At 32.8% G+C, this 21,790-nt stretch overlaps 2 protein-coding genes and 1 pseudogene across 9 annotated transcripts in view; 2 read left to right on the top strand and 1 right to left on the bottom strand.

The window, feature by feature from the left end:
• Positions 1–9,843, bottom strand: part of LOC143057650 (tyrosine-protein phosphatase non-receptor type 11-like) — a 54,690-nt gene extending 44,847 nt beyond the window's left edge. The window contains exon 1 of the mRNA XM_076231004.1: positions 9,741–9,843. Within this exon, the coding sequence (XP_076087119.1) occupies positions 9,741–9,754 (14 nt within the window). The 5' untranslated portion in view covers positions 9,755–9,843. The remainder of the gene's footprint in view (positions 1–9,740) is intronic.
• The window catches only part of LOC143057651 (uncharacterized), a 32,713-nt gene that overhangs the window by 6,532 nt on the left and 4,391 nt on the right, over positions 1–21,790 (top strand). Inside the window, exon 1 of one of the 8 annotated variants that reach the window (XM_076231005.1) lies at positions 19,074–19,109. The exons of 5 other annotated variants lie outside the window; for them this stretch is intronic. In XM_076231005.1, the coding sequence (XP_076087120.1) occupies positions 19,089–19,109 (21 nt within the window). In that variant the 5' untranslated portion in view covers positions 19,074–19,088. Of the gene's footprint in view, positions 1–19,073; positions 19,110–19,155; positions 19,244–19,979; positions 20,139–21,790 lie in introns of those variants that run through there. 2 more of the 8 variants (XM_076231008.1, XM_076231012.1) reach the window with 2 other exon arrangements.
• Positions 406–21,790, top strand: part of LOC143057653 (uncharacterized) — a 43,774-nt pseudogene continuing 22,389 nt past the window's right edge.

Below are 21,790 nucleotides of genomic sequence, written 5' to 3' on the forward strand. Positions count from 1 at the left end.
TGAGAAGTCTAAGGGTTGTAAACTGTATGAGAAGTCTAAGGGTTGAAAACTGTATGAGAAGTCTAAGGGTTGAAAACTGTATGAGAAGTTGAAAAAAGCAGGAGATGTTAAATATGGACACTCTTTCATATCATTGCTTAAAGTTGACTAAGTTTGGAAAAAATATCAAAAGTTTCTAAAACAATTCCATAATAGCCGATCCATATATAACTTAAATATGATATGAGCAATCTTACAGTGAAGTTTGAGGGGAGTGGGTTGAAAACTGTACAAAGGAAGAGTTTGATCATCTTTCATAAATTTTGTCGATACATACATTTTGTACATGTATATTTAATTATTTCTTTCGAAATGATTTAAACCTGTGCTTTAAGGAAGTAAATGTGCATCAAATATATAAATATATACAACTGGCAATTCAAAATTGTTCAAACTATGAAAGATAAAAAGATTTAAAAGATAAGCTTGCTATGTTATGTATGATATTACAGAAAAATAATTGATTTTTCTTCCTAAAAAGTAAAGTGTATACAGATTTAACCTTTGGAATAACAATAAAGTGGTAAATTTATTCAGAAGGAAGTTTCTCACAGGGAAGACTACAAGCATGATAAGGTATACAAATTCAAATTTTATTGATTATTCTAAACCTATAGGATTTAAAAAGCAAGTACAATGTTTACATATATATCTGTGTCAAAGAATGAAAGAAGGCAATCTATATCTTTGTAAATGACTCAATGATTATTTATCTATATATAAATCAAGGATACACACATTAAAAAAAAAAATGTTTGACTTGCATGACTTGATGAGCCAAAATCTGCATACACCAGTCAGAGCTCAGACATAAACAAGTCGATTTTTGTTTTTGACTTAAAGAAGTCAAAACATGTATTTATCATAAAAATGTGTTTTCAATTTTAGACTTATCTAAGTCATAAAATGACAGACTTGTTTAGGTCTATTTATGTTGATGAAAAAACTTAATTTCACTTGGTGGCCAAACTACACAACCTATGACAGCAAAAACCTGTCTAAGAGTTCACAAGGACTTGAGCTATGTAATTGTCTTATTGAACATCCTTACTAAACACAGATGTTTTTCCTCATTAAGTGTAGTTCCAGGTGGTTGCATTGTAAGGTTAATTAACATTATCTCTGATTTTTTAGACTCTCATTCATATTTTTCTTTAGAAGACAAAGCATTGTCTTTCAATGTTGTCATTATTTGATTTAGATGCATGACCTCCTTATAAGTATGCGTGGGTCTTGAAGTTAACCAATATTGATCACTTATCGACTTGTAGGAGTGGATATTTGCAACTTTTTGATTCTGGTCAATTATTTCTTGCTTAACAGTATTTGACTTATTCAAGTCGTATTTTGTCTTGCATTAAGGGGAGACTAATCCTAAAACTTACAAATTTAGACCTCTATGAGTCAAAAGCAGATTCAGACTTATTTATGTCTGAGCTCTGACTGTACACATATATGATACACGTCTTTAGAAAAACTGTACTATGTCCAGGGGCGGATCCAGCCATTTTAAAAAAGGGGGGTTCCCAACCCAGGATAAAGGGGGGGTTCCAACTATATGTCCCCCTTCAAATGCATTGATCGGCCAAAAAAAAAGAGGGGGTTCCAACCCCCAGAACCCCCCCTCTGGATCCGCCACTGATGTCAAACATTGAAATTTGTGGTTCTGACACCATTATCCACAATTGGAATTCCACAAATAATAATGAATCCACAGCATCTCAAATATATGTCCATACAACATTGTACAAGTAGTATATAACATGTATCATAAGGAAGTTGGTGTGTTAACTTATCCTCCCTTAATAGATAATAGATATAGAAATATGTGGTATGAGTGCCAATGAGACAACTCTCCATCCAAGTAACAATTTATAAAAGTAAACCATTATAGGTCAAAGCCTGTAAATGGGATTTCGACAGCTATTCATTTTTTTTACTTTAAATGCTTCAAGAGCAAAACAATAACATCAAAAGTTCAATGTAGCATATTTTTTGTCACTGACCCCTTCCCGTCTTTTCTTAATTTGGGAAAAATTGATCATGACCAATATGGATACATGTAAAAAAATGTAAAATAGATGTCAATTAAAACTTGAAGCTTGCAACACCCCCCCCCCCCCCCCCCTTCCAATCTATTTGATTTAAGTTTTTTATCCTATGTTGATCCTTTGATGTCGTCCCTTAGGAACTAGTCATGTTGCTCTGCTAGGTTTGTGTGCATCCCTCACATTGTATGTAGACTAAATATAATTCATGACAAGAAAATCTCTCTTTTTTTTCTTTATTACTGAACATTTTTTTTCTGTTTTAGTTCATCTCAATCATGTCAATCACTTAACTTCTCAGAGCTCCAGATAAGAATTCACAAATTGGGGTTTTTACCCACCATTTTCTTATGTAATTGGGTGATTAAGTTTTTTATTGCATTATCAATTCAAATTCACCCCTCAAGTTAATATCAAATTGGGTTTTTCACCACCAAGCTCCTTAATGTACTGGGTTTTTACATCAACACAATATTGAATATTTAGGCAATATCAACCCCAGATGTTTTTCCATCTTAAATAATTGTTTCTTTCTTTGTATACCTGCTAGCTATTTTATTTGGTTTATTCACTGAAGAGCAATTGTAGGTTTAATTTGTGTCCAGTTTCAAACCTTCTGCTAGTTTTGTATTTTCTCACAACTTATATAAACTGTAAAAAATGGATATGTGTTTTCACAGGCACTCATCTCAGAATATTTTTTTTCACATAAACCCCGTGTTTATTAGCAATGTTCTCGTTAAGTTACGCAAACACGCCCGTGCGTTAGATGGACGCTTCCTAAAATCACTGGCTGAGTCTTGTTATCATCATAACTTTCCCTCAGCTATTCAAAAAAAGCTGAAAACATGCTTCTATTCAATATTTTTACTGGACATTCACTTTCGTTTTAATTCAATGTATGTTATGATAAATCCCGAGCAATTCGAAAAAAAATATGTCAAAATGAAACACGCTAATTGGATAAACGCCGAGAAGATCGAAATGTTTTCAAAAACATGTGTACCTTTGGGCAACGGAAAATTCCAGCAGGGACCCATTTCAGCTACTTGATGCAGGGATCTATTTTTAGAACAAAAGGACATTTCCAATTATAAATATTATACAAATAGATTTACTTGACGACTAAACAGATAAGGGTAAATAATGAAAATGGTAGCCAATAAAAGGGTTGAGAACTCATGGTTTTGGCATATAATTGGGTTTTCCTTTGAACTAATTGGGTTCTTGAACCCTGCAATGGGCAATTGCATTGGGTTTTTTTATCATTTGTATTGCGTGATCACGCAAATACGCAGCTTATCTGGAGCTCTGATTCTATAGTATTAGTGCTTGATCAAAGCAGAATAGAAGAAAAATATTCATCCAAGGGCATTAACTCATAAAATGTAGTCGGACAGATTTGGTGTACATTGTACCAGGGTTGGCAAAAACCCGGGTTTTATGAGTATTGCCCAGCCCAGTGGGAAATCCCGGGTTTTACTGGGTTTTAGTGGGTAATACTGGGCAATACTGGGTTATATAAAACACTGATCTGAATTTTATAGAGTATTCAGTGATCAAACACAAATTTTATACATTTAAGATATATATAACCTTTTTTGTTTGTCTGGATTAGTAAAACTGTAAATCATCAAGCAAAAAACTTTTTTTTAAATAAATATAACTCCTATTAAGAATTGACAAATACATGTAAGAACAAGAGTGCACACGCTGAAATGTCTCGCCTTCTATACTAATCATTGATATGATATTGATAGTCCTAAGTATAAAGCTAAGCTTTAATACAACTGTCACATAAACTTAACATTAACCAAGATAACTAAACAAAGACCAATGAACCTTGAAAATGAGGTCAAGGTCAGATGAACCATGCCAGGCAGACATGTACAGCTAACAATGCTTCTATACAACATATATAGTTGACCTATTACTTATAGTTTAAGAAAAATAGACCAAAACACAAAAACTTAACACTGTGCAATGAACCGTGAAAATCAGGTCACGGTCAAATAAAACCTGCGCGACTGACATAAAGATCATAAAACATTTCCATACACCAAATATAGATGGCCTATGGCATATAGTATAAGATAAAAAGACCAAAACTCAAAAACTTAACTTTGACCACTGAACCATGAAAATGAGGTCAAGGTCACATGACATCTGCCCCCTAGATAGGTACACCTTACAATCATTCCATACAACAAATATAGTAGACCTATTGCATATAGTATGAGAAAAACAGACCAAAACACAAAAATTTAACTATAACCACTGAACCATGAAAATGAGGTCAAGGTCAGATGACACCTGCCAGTTGGACATTTACACCTTACAGTCCTTCCATACACCGAATATACTAGCCCTATTGCTTGTAGTATCTGAGATATGGACTTGACCACCAAAACTTAACCTTGTTCACTGATCCATGAAATGAGGTCGAGGTCAAGTGAAAACTGTCTGACAGACATGAGGACCTTTCAAGGTACGCACATATCAAATATAGTTATCCTATTACTTATAATAAGAGAGAATTCAACATTACAAAAAATCTGAACTTTTTTTTCAAGTGGTCACTGAACCATGAAAATGAGGTCAAGGACATTGGACATGTGACTGACGGAAACTTCGTAACATGAGGCATCTATATACAAAGTATGAAGCATCCAGGTCTTCCACCTTCTAAAATATAAAGCTTTTAAGAAGTTAGCTAACACCGCCGCCGCCGGATCACTATCCCTATGTCGAGCTTTCTGCAACAAAAGTTGCAGGCTCGACAAAAATTACATTTAAATAATGTATATGTACTGTCACTAATTAGTAAGTAATTATTCAGATTAGAATGCAGATTTGTTTATGTAACAATAATCAGCCCTTTCAATTCTATAAGTGATAATGGCATGACCCCTTAGGGTGTTTATTTAGCAATATGACAAATGTATGAATGTAAAACATTGGAAATTAACAATTCACTTAAACATTGTTATAATTGTTTTTTTTTCAAAGTATGGATTATTGAAACAATGCTTGGTAATTAAGGTTTTCTTAAATGTGCAAATCTAGTATTCTGTCTACATAGAAGGGAATAAAATTGAATTTTTCATTATTTTAGAAATGACTGTCAATGGTTATCTGTATAAAAAGTATATATTTAGCTGTAATACTATGAAACTACACCAAGGAATTTACTATTTTGTGTTAAAATAAGCTTAAACAAGAGTGCACACGCTGAAATGTCTCGCCTTCTATACAAATCATTGATATTATGTTGGTAGTCCTAAGTATAAAGCTAAGCTTTATTACAACTGTCACATAAACTTAACATTAACCAAGATAACTAAACAAAGACCAATGAACCTTGAAAAAGAGGTCCAGGTCAGATGAACCATGCCAGGCAGACAGGTACAGCTAACAATGCTTCTATAAACCATATATAGTTGACACATTACTTATAGTTTAAGAAAAATAGACCAAAACACAAAAACTTAACACTGTGCAATGAACCCTGAAAATGAGGTCAAGGTCACATGACATCTGCCCGCTAGACATGTACACTTAACAATCATTCCATACAACAAATATAGTAGACCTATTGCATATGGTATGAGAAAAACAGACCAAAACACAAAAATTTAACTATAACCACTGAACCATGAAAATGAGGTCAAGGTCAGATGACACCTGCCAGTTGGACATGTACACCTTACAGTCCTTCCATACACCGAATATACTAGCCCTATTGCTTATAGTATCTGAGATATGGACTTGACCACCAAAACTTAACCTTGTTCACTGATCCATGAAATGAGGTCGAGGTCAAGTGAAAACTGTCTGACAGACACGAGGACCTTGCAAGGTATGCACATATCAAATATAGTTATCCTATTACTTATAATAAGAGAGAATTCAACATTACAAAAAATTTGAACTTTTTTTTCAAGTGGTCACTGAACCATGAAAATGAGGTCAAGGACATTGGACATGTGACTGACAGAAACTTCGTAACATGAAGCATCTATATACAAAGTATGAAGCATCCAGGTCTTCCACCTTCTAAAATATAAAGCTTTTAAGAAGTGAGCTAACGCCGCCGCCGTAGCCGCCGCCACCGGATCACTATCCCTATGTCGAGCTTTCTGCAACAAAAGTTGCAGGCTCGACAAAAATCATATTGCCCAGTAATGCCCAGTATTTCACATTTCTGGGAGTATTGCCCAGCCCGGGAAAACCCGGGTTTTCCCACCCGGGAATTCCCAGGCGGGTAATACTTTGCCAACCCTGCATTGTACAAGGACAGTCAGTATACTTACAAAAATGTACATACAAAGTATATATATATATGAACATTCTGTAATTTTCTGCTTCTGTCAGATTTTCTGTATCTGAAGCGGTTCACATAATATTGATATCCTGATTTGAACAGCCATTATTTATCAAATACAACAGCATCCATTTAATGTTTCTAAAATGTCAGACTTAGCTGAACTGGCCATGGGTTGACAACAAGACATTCAAACTTGCAATTAATTGCCAAAATACTGTGACTTATTAAATATGTACTGTTCATGTACAGTCTTCACGTCGAGTGGCAGCCCAGGCTGGTAAAATTGCTCTCGGGCCTGTAAGAATCGGACCTTCAGGCCAACAGAATCTAACTAAAAATTTTCAAAAATTGAGCTGCGGGCCTGTAGATTTAGCAGTTCAGCATGAAGACTGCATGTCATGCATGTAGTACATCAATGTACATGAAATATGAAAGTGTAATAAATATCCTGTCCTTCAGACACTCCTTCTTTGGTAACAACTTAGAAAACTGAAAAAAGAAGAAAAAAAGGGCAAAATCTGGTTGGGTTCATGACTAAGGAGTAATTTTGTGGTCATTAGTCAATTGTCTAGACTATAGATATTTACAAATGTACTATTCTCCTTTAGGCATCGATATACATACAGGTCATTCATTAAACAAGGAAACATTAAAGGATCTCATCAACATTCACCTCTCAAGGTCAAAATAAAGTTATTGCCATCAAATTACCATTTTCAGCACAGTTTTCACAGTAAATACATACATGTACATGTAAATTGTAAGTCAAAATCTGCTTTTGCAAGTTAGTAGTTACATGTACAAAGATAAATAAATATGTAAATGATGTAACAAGACTAATCAGATAAAGTAAATTAATCCTAAAAATTGCTAATAATTTAAAAAAAAAAAAAAATTGTCACCAATTCTAAGTTATCCTTATGTACAAAGGGAGATAATTCAAATTTTAATTTGTGCAATTATTTGAAGTCAGCAGGTCCTATATATTTTAGCTAGGCTATTAAACACATAGACAAGTTTTCATGACTGTTACTAGCTTACTGTGTCATGAACAGATGAAACTTGAAACGAGGATTACAAAGATTTTAATTTTTAATTGTGAACAGTAAATATAGAAATATATGTAAGCAACAAATTACAATGTATCAAAGAAAATAATATGAAATACAATGTATAAGACCATTATAATAGTATACATTGCAATACATTCATGTAGTATCTTGCAGTTTTTTTTAAATGAAATTGATCCATTCCAAACATTATTTTGATGTTATTTCACAGAATACCTTAAGTTAATAGTAAGACATTAAGGTGAAATTGGTAACAAGGCATAGATAACAAGCTGGGGTAAAAATATAATTTTATCTTACCACACACACACATTACCCAATAAGTATGATAAACAGCTTTGCATATCAAATGACAAGTTGATAAATATAGAATGTATAGAATAAGTAAATTTACTTAACCATGCTAACAAAATGAAAGTATTATACATGTACACTACAACACTTGTAAGTAATTGATTTATCTGTAAATTATATATTTATTACTTTTAATGACAGTTGATAATGGTTCATCTGAAAACAGCCAGTAGATTTAGTTCTTCTTATTGGGTTGGAATTTTACACATGAACTAGCCATGTGAATCCATAGCTACTGTCATGCAGTTAACATTTTTAATTGTTATAACTTATTTATGATTTTAAAGATTTTAAAAAGGAATAATATTATTTCAATAACACTGTCATGACTGTAGATCTCATTTGATATTTAAGTTGGTTGGAGTTTCTTAATATGTTGGTTTATTATTACTTTTTCCCATTTACAGATCTAGACTAAACATAATACTTAAAACATCATCCATTTTTAAATTTGCTTATTCTACTATTCTACATGTTCTACCAAAATCATTTTCGCTAAAAAATAAACAAAATTACATGAGTAACAGAAATGGGTGTGTTTAATAAAATTTTCAAAAAACTTCTTTAAACAAGTTAATAGACAATGCAACAGATCCAGAAATGTTGTTTATGCACATAAATTAACAGAATGAAAAGCTACATGGTTATAGCCCTGTACATGTACATTAGTTTTTGTTTTACTTTTATCAAAACTCTGTAAGATTTTATTTTGAACAAATTTGAGATAAGCTAGTTCATCCTCATATATAAATGGACCCAGCTTCAAACGGATATATCAGAGAGGTTTGGTAAAATTTCACCTAGTTTGATAAAAGGGGTCATTTGATTTCATCAGTATTTTGGAGCGGAGATGTGCAGCTGTACAAAGTAATGATAAATCAATTATAGCCTCTGACATAATTATTGATTTAAATCAAATTGTATGTATATCATTTTAACTGAAACAGAATTCAAGAAATGACAACTGTGGTTGGGACAAAGTCCCCTAAATCATTTTAAATTACAATAGAAAAATCAATCATTATTTTTTTAAATCAAATTTAAAATTTTAAAAATTTCTCCCACAAAATTCATTCTACTAATGAACTCAAAATCGTAAACTTTTTTCAGACTTTTTTATTTTCCTGCATTTCATTTGTCATGAGACTGAGACTTGAATAAAATATATATTTCTAAGTAAATATAGTAAAGTGTAGGAAGGAACACAAATATCAAATTCATTTCATAATTCTTTGAAATGAAAAAACGTTAACCTGATGATAGCGTTTCTTTGTTTACATTGAATATGACATCTTAAATTAAATAACATCACAACTAAAATCCCTAACAACAGAACCAAAATCGGAAATGTTTTCTTATTTAAAAAATTTTGAAGGTAAAATTTTTTTGTCTCATATTAGTACTAATAGTAATATAAAGTTATCATGGTTATAGTCAGTAAACACTTGGCATTGCTTGGGATTGTAAGATATTATGAAACAGAAAGGTTAGAATATGTATCTTTAACTTATCAGTGCCAAACTGCTTCGGGTGTAGATAATGATGTTTTCTGTGCAAAAGTCACTTGTTAATGTTTGCAGACAGTTTTTTGTTTTGTTTTATTTTTATGTGGCTGGATGCAGTAAATTTGACATGCTGGAGGGCAAACTATAAATAAAACAAACATGCATGATTTCAAAAGGGATTATACAGGAAATCCACCAAACCTAGACTCAAATGATAAGAAATAAACACGCATAATTTGTTGAGGACTACGTAAGTCTAAGCAGAAAAAAATACCATATTTTTCTGTACTAAGTGCGTCATTAAGACTTATTACTACGGTGCCAGCCTTTTAAAGGCTATGGTCATTTTAAGAAATATTCAGCTTGCTATTAAATTGTTTTAGGGAACTAACTGTACCTTCTGGAGGTCATTATTTGTCCCAAAAGCACCAATTTTTTACAGTATTCTCTCCCAAATTTTTTTGGTGTTGTCCAGCGGAAGTGAATAAAGCCTCGCTCTGGTCCCGATCATGGTTCTCCACACGTTTTAATCTAGTTTTAAACCGCGGGATCTTTTGAAATCATAACTAAATAATAATCAACATATAATATCGATAAATATTAGTATAATTGTCATAAAAAAAAATGCGACTCTTTTGGCCTTTTCTCTCTCTATATATAATTACTTTATATGTCTCTGACCATTCAATTAAATTCAATTCAATTCAATATTTTATTGGAAAGAGCACAATAGAGGCGTGATCCAAATACAGACAATTATTTATTATATTAAAACAACATATGAATGAAACAATCGGAACAATTCGGCCTTTCTGGTTGCACGAAGAACCGTGAGCAGAAGCTAAGGCAGCAACCATTTGATTTTCTGGGGGGGGCTATGGTTTTTTTTGGAAAAAAAAGTTTGTTTCCAGGTTTTGGTGAAAAAAATAATTTGTTTTGGATCCTGAGTAAAAAAAATTGTTTGTTTCACCCTCAGCTGCCACTATATGTAATGCTAAAATTGAAAGAAAAAAATTGTCTTCGGTTTGTCGCTAAAAAAATAGATTGTTCTTCGCCAAAGGCGAAAAAAAAAGTTTGCACAGAAAAAAAAACCATAGCCCCCCCCAGAAAATCAAATGGTTGCTGCCTTACTGAGTATGTATGTATACTATGACAGGTGTTTCTCTGTAATACTGTTATCATATTTTGAATATGATAGCTTCAAAGTTAGTGATATATTGAACATTGAAAATTTGTTGTGGAATAACATTTGAGGGGCCTGATGGGGGGGTCTCATCACGATTCACGAGTTGATTTTTTTGTCAATCACGAGTCACAGAAAATAAATTTCCATGATCACGGATCACGAAAATATAAAAAAAGTATCACCAATCAATCTCGATAATAGAGATTCAGAAGCTGGTTGTTTGGTGCAATTAAGCTACAATCAAATACATTACTGGCTCATTACTTGTTTACATGTTGAATTCTCCCAGGTTCTAAATTAAATCGTTAAAAACAGTCACATTCTGACTTCTTTTATTGTATAATAATAATATTTCATAGAAATGTTTTACTGGCGTAAATACCACGGAACCACATCTGTGTTTTATCTTGAGGCTAAACTAAGAGATTATAAAGTATATATATTTATTTTGTCAATAAAATTTACTGCTGAGCCTGATTGTTCTCCCACTCCTGCTGGTTGTTCCTTGAAGAAAACTAAGACATTCTGGGGTGTCAATAACATTGTCCGTTTCTTCAGTGTAGTCCACATTCATCTGATTCTGAATCATATTCAGAAACTTGATCATAGTCCGTGTTACCTTCTTCAGCTATTGAAGGAAATGTGATTTTTTAAGCCAAGAAAGACAACTCAATGGAACTCTTTTATTTCCGTAATGAAAAAAAAATCACAAGAACGAAAAATATGTCTCAATCACGAAGAACGAACATAAAATTCCAATGAAAACGATTCACGAACAATGGTTTCATCACGAATCACGAAAAATAAATCTGTAGAAAAACGGATCACGATAGCGAAAATGCGCCGATCACGAAGAACGGAAATAACCCATCAGCCCCCTCACATTTGCATCGTCCCGACACTTACATCAAGTTAAATAAGAGTTAAAAGGACTTAAAAGAACATAAAGTGGAGAATGAAATTAGAAATGAGGAATTACTGTACTATAGTGACAGCCTCTCAATAATAATTGCATTAATTGCATACAGAGACTGTCTGTTAGTATATATAGATATAGGAAGTCCCTATTGTATATGAGGTCTCTGCAATCATTTCATAAAAGAAGAGTGTCTTGATGAACATGGCTCTTAGGAAGCGTTTTTCACGAGGATGTATCATTTGCAAAGTAAAAAACACTGAATACCGGCTAGATTTACATTCATACTAATTTGAACTGTTGATATAGAACTTGTAATGCTTTTTTGTTATTTATTGTTTACTTATTTAAAGTTATATCTCGCCTCTTTATCATCGGTTTAGTATTTATATAATATATACCAGGTTTGATTAGTGTTTAGTATGACTATAAATTTTTCACTGGAGTCCTTTTCTCGTACAATGAACAACAAAGTTATTTAATTTGTAAAAAATATTTCTGTTCTCCATTAACGTATACAATTATTTGCATTTGCATGTGTGTGTTGTTCTCTTTGGTAGGGTTTCTTTCAAGGTTGTGGTTGTTTTTCTGAAACTGTTTAACGTATATCAACCCTTTTTTTATTGGTTTTGTACTTGTATTATGCTATAGATAAAATTTATTCGTTCAGCGAAAATTCATTTGTTGGTGTTTTTTATATGTCTTTTGATTGAGTTAAGCCATTTCAAATGATATTTCATAGTGTGTCTTTTATGTTGTGTGATGCTACACTATTGTTTCAGGTAAGGGTGAAGGTTGGTACCTATTAAAATGTTTAAACCCGCTGTATTTGTTTGCACCTGTCCTAAGTCAGGAACTTGATGTTCAGTAGTTGTCGTTTGTTAAAGTGTTTCATAAGTGTTCCTCGTTTTTTTAAATAGATTAGACCGTTCATTTTCCCCGTTTGAATGGTTTCCATAGTCATTTTTTTGGTCCTTTCATAGCTTGCTGTTCGGTGTGAGCCAAGGCTTCGTGTTTAAGACCGTACTTTGACCTATATTGGATTACTTTTACAAATTGTGACTTGGATGGAGAGTTGTCTCGTTGGCACTCATATCACATCTTCTAATATATCTATACAATACAATACAATATTTTTATTTTCCAAATTAAAGGGCCCATTAAGAGCATAACATTAATTACAACATGACATAAACATTACAGAGTGATTAAAGAAACATAAAATAATAATTGAAATTCAAATGCATGAAGAAAGGATCAGTGGTCAAGGGGAGATAATTTTGATATATTTTAGAGTATCTAACTAATTTTCTGATTTTCTTAGTTGCAGGCCTTTATCCAGGTATGCACATAAAATAGATAGAAATCTGCTATCTTCATTAATCATGATCCATGAAAAAAGATCATTTATATTTAAACTATCTAAACTGGGGTATTTTTTTATATAATCAGTGATATCTCTTCTGAGGTTATTGTAAATAGGGCATTCCAGAAGAAAGTGCATTTCATTTTCAATACAATTTGTATTACAATATAAACATATCCTCTCATGTCGAGGTAATATTTCATATTTACCACATACATTGGTAATTCGTTCATGTCTGCCAGTTTCTATTCTTAAACAGTGATTGCTAAGTCTGTATTTTGTTAATAAATGTTTTTGTGGGTGCTTTAAATCTAAATAATTTTCATAGTCAAATGACTTTTTGAATGAAAAGTAAGTGTCCAATTTGCCTTGATTCTGTAAATAAAAATCTCGCATTTTCTCCCAATCATTTTGAAAATTTGATTTGAGCTGTTTTTTCAATAAGTTTTTAAATTTATTTTTTCCTAGATTTTTACATATATTTAGGTCAATACCCAATTTTTCACTGTAGAAAATGATATTAGAGAGCCATGAATTATTGGAACTGGTTTGACCTTTACTTTCTATCATTTTTAACTCAGCATAAGCATTTTTCAATAAATCAGATGGAGAATTCTCTAGTCTATGCCAATACATAAACATATGTGTTAGCAAATTTATATAAAGAGGATATCTACCCAATTCAGACAGGACTGCTACATTTGTGCACATCTTTGTAACACCAATAATATACTTACAAAATTTTAAATTTAGCTTCTCAAACTCCCAATCTTTAAATATGTCATAAAGGGACAAATTTTTCCTTTTAGAAGTAATGTTAATAACACCCCAATTTTCACAACCATAAGTTACAATTGGCTGTATACAGTGATCAAATAAATGCAAAAGAGTTTTAATAGGAGGATTAGATGATTTCAAATCTTTATAAAGTTTAAAACTGGCCTTTTGACCTTTTTGGAATAATTGTTTCCTGGCTTCATTAAAGTTTCCAGTATTTTGGATGACTATGCCAAGATATTTGTATTGTTTAACACATTCAATAGAATTATTTCCTACATTAAAATTTTCATTAAGGAGTCTACCACTCCTATTGAATATTATAATCTTGGTTTTCTTCACATTTATTTCCATACACCAATCTTTGCAGAATGTGCACAAAGTATCAAGTCTCTTCTGAAGCCCTTCTTTTGAGTCAGATATTAATACAAGATCATCAGCATAAAGTAGACATGGTATCTTTTCATCATTTAAATTGACATCATCATAATTGTTAGATAATATATCTGGCAAATCATTAATAAACAGTTTAAACAATGTGGGACTCAAAACGTCACCTTGTCGTACACCAACATTATATCTAAAAAAATCAGTTATTTTGTCTTCTACTTTAACACACACTTTGTCGTTACTATACATAGATTTCAAAATGTTATAAAAAATACCATTATTTGTATGCTGTAATAATTTGTATAATATACCAATATGAATAACCTTGTCAAAGGCCTTGCGAAAATCTACAAAACATACATACAATTTACCTTTGCCTCTTTTAACATATTTTTCTATGAGACATTTTAGTACAAAAATGTGATCCGAAGTGCGAGCTTTCTTAGAAAAACCAATTTGAGTTTTGTTTATGATATTATTATCAGATAAAAATTTATCAAGTCTGTTATACAGAATGGTATTGAAAAGTTTGCCAAGACTATTATTGATGGCAATACCTCTGTAATTTTCAGGGTTCTGCGGGTTATCAGATTTGAATATAGGAGTAATGTAGCTCTCAGACCAATTACTGGGATAAATGCCAGATAGAAGAATGGCATTAAAAAGTTTTAGTAAGCAATCTTGCATATAACTCTGTGAAACTTTTAACATTTCATTTGTAATAGTGTCTAGACCTGGACTTTTCCCAGATTTTAATTGCCTCAGGGCTTTTTGGAGTTCACCAGGGGTGATTTTAAAGTCAATCTCACTGAATCCAAAGTTTTTCTTTTCTAATAGTTCAAGTTTACTCTTTATCTCTTTTATCTTGGACTTTATGTGTTCATTTTCAGGAATGGATGACAAGTCAGAGAAATATTTATACCAAATGTCACCATCTATGTTGTTTTTAGTTTCTGAATTATTTTCAAGACGGAGTTGATTGACAAGGTTCCAATAATCCTTTGGATTTTCTGATTCTAGATTGCTTAAACGGTCCAAAATATTTTCTCTAAATTCTCTTTTCTTTTTCCTCCTTAGTTTGGCAAATTGTTTATTAAGTTTAAAAAAAGAGCCACGCACTATCGGATCATTCGGATATTTTGACATTAATATAGCTTTATCATTAACATGTTTTTTCAAACTTTTTAAATCTTGGTCAAACCATTTTTTATGATTACATGTTTTTACCCTTTTCTTCTTCTTTTTTAGTGATACTTTGCACACTTTTTCGTATATTGAATGAATACTATATGTGGCATCATTCACATTCTTTTTGTCTAAGATAATTTTGTTATTTAAAAAATATTTTAGCTCATTTTGTATGACAGGATGTGTAAATGATTCCTGGAAATTTTGAATACTTTCTGTGTCCCATTTATACCTCAAAGGAAAGTCTTTCATATGACTTTTATTTTTCTCCAATTGGAAAGATGCTAAAATCTTAAAAGTGATTTTGCAATGGCAATCAGAAAAATTTGCCTTAAAATCTGATACATTAAAATATAAAATTTGCTGGAGTAGGCTTTGAGAAACTAAAGCATAATCAACTACACTGCATCCATTAGGTTTGAAACATGTAAATTTACCCGTGCTATCACCACACATACGCCCATTCAAGATACGTAACTGATTACCTATACAAAATTCTAGCAAGTTTTTCCCTCTGGAATCAGTTATTAAATCTTTACTGACCCTTTCCTCTGTGAAACAGTCTACATCATAATTTTCATCAAATAAAGGAACATGGGAGGTGCTGTCACCATCAATATAGTCTTTTTCTGACCCAGTTCTGGCATTAAGATCCCCTACTAACAGGATGTCCCCCATAGACCCATAACTATCAGTTATATCCTTTTCTATTATCTCCAGTAGGTCTGTTTGGCTTTTGGGAGCATAGTATATCAAGCACAAATATATATCTTTGTTTAAATTGAAAAATTCTCTCTTCAATTTTAGCCATTGGTATTCTGAGGTCCCGTTATTCAAAAAATTTACACCTTTACGAATTTCTTTACGTATGAGAATCCCTAGACCACCAAAATATCTGTTATTTTTAGATTTTGGTCTGCAGAATGGATAGTACAAAAAGTTATCAAATTTCAAATGATTTTCATAACCAACATGGGTCTCAGTTAATAAAACTAAATCATTTTGTGCTAATTCTGATAAAAAATTCTTATCATTTGACTTATCATGATGTTCTGACAGCAACCCCCCAACATTCCAGCTGCATATATTTAGACTAGTTTTCATATTGTATCTTATAATAACGTATATATGTATATGTATTTATGTGTACACACTACACTAGCCTTTTTTTTTTTAAATCTCTTATATCTGTATTTGGTTATACAATATATTTGAATATCTATTACGTTGTATATCTAGATCTATTTTTAGTTGTACACAAAAAATTGAATTTACTCGATGTGTTATATAAAAAAAAAATAGTACTAAAAAATGTTTATTGAAATAATCTCTCTACCTGAGGATTATTTAGCTGATATAATATTCAAAATAACAACACAGCTCAGTACAATTTGTTTAAAAAGAAGATATCAATGAGGTTTATACTATAGGTAATTTTAACAGTCTATCGGTATCCTCTACGGCCACGTCCATAGCCACGTCTGCCGCCTCTGCCTCCTCTACCTCTATAGGGTCGTCCTCTTCCATATCCAGTTCTTCCCTGTGTACTGCGTGGAGGCAAATTAAGGGCTTTATCGATACAGTCACGGATATTTGCAGCTAGTACAGCAGTTCCATCAGGAGTAAGATGAAATTGGTCCTGAGCTATATATCTATTCATCACTTGTCCTTTGTATGCCAAGTTGCTATTGTCGCATAGGATAACAGAGTCATCTCCCCTGAACTTGGTTTTCATTAGAATTGTTATAAGTTGTCCATCTGAGTTATAATCTTCAGAATCGCTCCTCGGTGTTGGCAAGGAGATCACGATCTTGATATTATTGAAACGTGAACGTATATCATCGCATATCCTAGTCATTCTGTCAACACAGTCATTTGGAGTTTTGTTCATTAACTCGTTCGTTAAGGAGTGTAACACAATAACGTTTGGTTCACTCTCAAGCTTTTGGAGTTCTTTTTCTGTTTCGTCAAGGGTATATGCTGTAACTTTGTGCACATTGTAGTCTGGTGAGATTCTAGGGTCTATGTTTTCAGTATTTGAGGTGCCCATGAGAATAACTGATGGTTTTGATGGTCTAGATATTGGCACAGTTTGGAATTCTCCGTCGCCACTACTGGCATGTATTTTTAAACTAAGAATCTCTTTTTCTTTGTCTTCAATGTCTTTGCGAAAAGCAGTAAATGATGATTCTAATGATTCTATTTTGTTTTTCCTTACCTGCATCTCCTTGTTAATTTCACCAAGTTCCAGGTCTAGTTTATTAATTTTGTCACTTTGTAATTTATTTTTCTGTGTAAGCATCTCACATTTAGTTTCCATTTTGGTTTTCAGTAGTTCTTTTTCAAGTGTAGTTTCATGATTTATATGCTGAATTTTGCATTTTAGTTCTCCATTTTCTCTTTCTAAATTAGCCTTTTTGTTAATCACAGATTCTACTTTGTCCATCATTAAAGTAAACCTTTCTTCATTTTGTTGAATGGTATGTTTATATGCAATGTCCATTGAAGTCATTTTCGAAACCAGCATGTCAGTTTGTTGTTGACATATTTTATCAAGAGCGTTGGTAAAATGTTTTTCCATACATGTCATAAATTTTTCCATGTTATTATTTTGATCCACTGTCTGAGACACTACATTTTTTTCGTGTTGTTCCATTGTTTGGTTCTCATTGTTTTTGTTGGATATTTCTTTAGTGCCTGATGGGCTCTTTACGGAGGTGTTATGGTTAATATCTAAGGTAGCCGTATCCGTGATATCTGATTGTAATGTTTGTTTGGCATTTTTAATCTTTGTTGAGTCTTTGTCTTCACTAGTTGACAAATTATGGGCAACAACTTTCTCAACAATTTGGAGTAAGACGGGGAAGTCAATTGTAACAAATGTATCTTTGTGATTTCCTTGTATTTGAATCAGGCCAGTGTTTATGTGTAGCTGTATTTTATACAGTAATGGATTTGGCTGATCTGTCTTTGTTGATAGTTCAATACAGACTGTTTTATTTCCTGTTTTCTCTGACCAGTTGTCAGGTTCATCAAACCAGCTCACTGCATACTGGGTCGATTTACCATAGTGTTCATAATATACGAGATGTAACGCTTTGATCCAAGGGTACAGTTTATCATGGGGAATGCGAAAGGCGACCATGTGAGCAGCTTCCGCGTATAGATTTTGGTCTATGGTTTCAATTAATGTTTGTTTCCCCTTATCAGTTGTTGGCAATTTAAATTTATTTGGCATATGTTCATAAGGATAATCATCATAGATACTTGTCAGGTCTAATGAATGTTCTCTGATAATATTGTCTGTGTTCAAAAAATTTCCGCTGTCCGCCATTTTGTTTATTTTAGTTTTACACGTGGAGTGAAATCACTGCAATTTAATGTATCTGCTGCATTTTTTTAGGCGTGATGTTTCTGTTTTGATAGAAAATCATTATTTCATAATCTGTAACATGTTTAAGAATGATCGGCTGGCAATAACCACAGCTATGGATGTGTTTTCTTCTCTTACATAGACGCTGCCATCTTAATCAAAGGGAGGTAATTTGGTATTACATCTGTATGTTAAGTTGCTTTAAAATATATATATTGCCTTACTGTGGAGGAATTAAACTCACCCGAATGCATATATAAATCGTATACATTTTTATTGTCTACAATATCAAACTTAATCAAACTACAACTTGTAAAAAAATCAAAGTTCAAACTGAAATAAAGGTTATCATGTATGCATAGTCCCATATATATTTTTATCCACGTTAACTGTTTTGCGAAGTTCTATAAAAATCTGATAAACGTAGATGAGCATTTCAACGATCACTATGATAAACAATCTTTTCAAATCACATGATGAAAAATAAGTTCGTCAGGACAGTAACGTATTATATAAATAGTATTTGTGCTAAATCATGTACTATAGTATATGCCAGCGAGAAAATTACAGGTAATTCCTTCCACGTCATTTTGTCTATAAATAGATACAAGGTATTTCAGTGGGTATATGCATGTATATATAAATATCATATGCCATTACTGGATACTATCTGTGCATTGTGAATACTTATAAAGGAAAATAAGGTAAGTTGCTCATGTTGTTATAGCAACAGTCAAACACTCAAAAACAATACTCTATATAAAGCATATTTTTCGAAGATTGAATTAGTGAGGGGCCCAAATTACACCTATTTTGACAGACCTTTCACCTACGTGTATTTATGACCCAGATAAACGATTATATTCTGTATTTTATTTTGTAGATGTATCCTTATTTACTGCATAAGTACTTGGGGGCAGGACAATTTTTTTGCCCTCCCCCTTTTTTCCAAAATCCGTTATATTTTTCGTATTCTATCAATTTCAATTAATTTTGAGTTTTTCTGTATTATGATAACATATTTATACTACAAATAACTTGTATTAACTACCAATTCCAAGTTTGCTATCCACAGCGGTCACTGATATATTATACTGAAGAGAGCTTCTATATTTATAACGGATTTAGAGAAAAAAGGAGGAGTTAAAAAAACAAGTCTCCAAGTAGCTATGTTGTTCCACTAAATTATTTTTGAATACATATTATATCATAGAACATTGAGTTTGAACCGAACTCCACACGATCCATGATTCTGTAAAGCTAGGTTCACACTGCAGATCAGATCAACTCGATGATCCCGATTGTCCAAATTTCCACGACCAAGCGTGACCAAATTCCTCATTGTGCCTGTTTACGACTTCTACCCGACTACTTTCTGACTGTATACGACCTTAATCTGACCATTCACGACTCCATCACGACTCAAACCCGACCACGAATTGAATACATATTCGATAATTCCGACCAATTCACGTTCTCTACACGATCTTTACTCGACTAGCTAGACCAAATCAACTATACTCGATCTCAGCCTGATCTCTGCAAGACCTGATTGACTTGATCGTATAGGGGTCGTAGGGATAGTCGGGCATTGGTCGGGTATGTACAATTTCAGTATTAAAAACATATGATTTTTTTTATATCACCCGCTGCAGCGGAGGGGGTATTAAGTTAGTTTAAACATATTTATCTATAGTGGATTGGGAAGCAAGTTTTGCAACTTATATTAATCCCTTTCCACTTTGCGGGTGTGAGTGCTGCCTTGTAGCGGCATTAGCCTAATACTCTTTGTTGCCCTTGTCCGTCCGTAAGTACGTATACGTACGTCCCAACAATTAGTTTCCGTTCTCTAATTTTATTTTTCCTCAACCTATTTTTTTTATGAAACGAAATACCATAAAACACAGATCAAGTATGAATTCAGATACTGTCACTTTTACCGTTCTTGAGTAATGACTCTTTACAACGTTATATGCAATCTGGGACATTATATGTGTCCAATGGACACGATCCCCGTTTATCTGGTTAGATTCGGTAGTTCACAGAAGATCGGAGTAAAATTATACATTTAAAATACTAGTATCTACATGTATATGAAAATAAAGCAGTTGGATTGTTTGGCAAGGCGGTTAGAACTTAGATAGACAGGTTAATAGCAGGTTAATAGTTGTGACGGAGCTTGAAGAGAGCGTAGAAAACAAACAATAAGGGGTAGACAGCAATGGGGGCCGAAAAATCTAGATAATGCAGTGCTTGAAATGGCTGTGTGGGCAGTATGAATAGTAATCACAAAAATACTGAACTCCGAGGTAATCAAAAATGGAAAGTCCCTAATCAAATGTCAAAATCAAAACTATGAGAGACTTGTAGGAGCTGAACAAAGAGGACCCCTATGGTTATAAAAAAAATCCTGGAAGTAAGTAGGACGCTGATTTGTAATGGGAGTTTTACTGGACTTTTCTTCAAAATGAAATTTGTCAATTGATTAGTATACTGACGTAAGATAGCAATATGTACATAAATTTAACCATCCCCCTTTCCTTGCATTCTAACGAATTAAGCCTACTGTTTGTGTCATATATGTTCATATGTATGTAATCAGTATTTTCCATAGATCTGATACCCAGTAGTTGAATGGTTCAAGATTATTTTGGTGTATTCATGGCAACAACCTGCCTTTTTTCATTAATAATATTGAAAATAGGGGGTAAAGATGTCACATATTTTTATACTACAAAAAGTTCTGGACATACGGAAAATCTAACTTTGAAGACTACATTAGTCATCAGCTGTCTAATAATGAATTTTAATGCACAATTACTTTCATATTTGAAAAATCCTCTGGGGCTGAAATGCAGAATCTACTTCCCTTCCGAAACACCTGCGATCATCCCAGGTTTTATTGGGTTTCGTGTTGCTAGGTTTTTTTAGTTTTTTGTGTTGGGTTATATAGACTTCTGTTTGGCTTCTTGTCGGCTTTCGTTTTTCGCTATGACTGTGTCGGTTTGACCTTTGAGTTTGATTGATCTTTCGGTATCTGTGTTTTACACCTCCTTGTAAAAGTATAGACGCGTACTGTACATGGAGGAATTTGTGTTCAGTTAAAAATAAATAGTGACAATATATTTTTGCAGAATCAAAGTTATGAGAGTTAATCAGAGCTGCACAAATTTTTAGAGAATCGTTTAGCAGTCATGTATACTCGTGTATGGCCGATCAGAGATCGAAGAGTGGTCGAATGTGGTCGCGTA

The sequence above is a fragment of the Mytilus galloprovincialis genome, chromosome 13, assembly GCF_965363235.1.
Source record: "Mytilus galloprovincialis chromosome 13, xbMytGall1.hap1.1, whole genome shotgun sequence".
Classification (NCBI taxonomy): domain Eukaryota; kingdom Metazoa; phylum Mollusca; class Bivalvia; order Mytilida; family Mytilidae; genus Mytilus; species Mytilus galloprovincialis.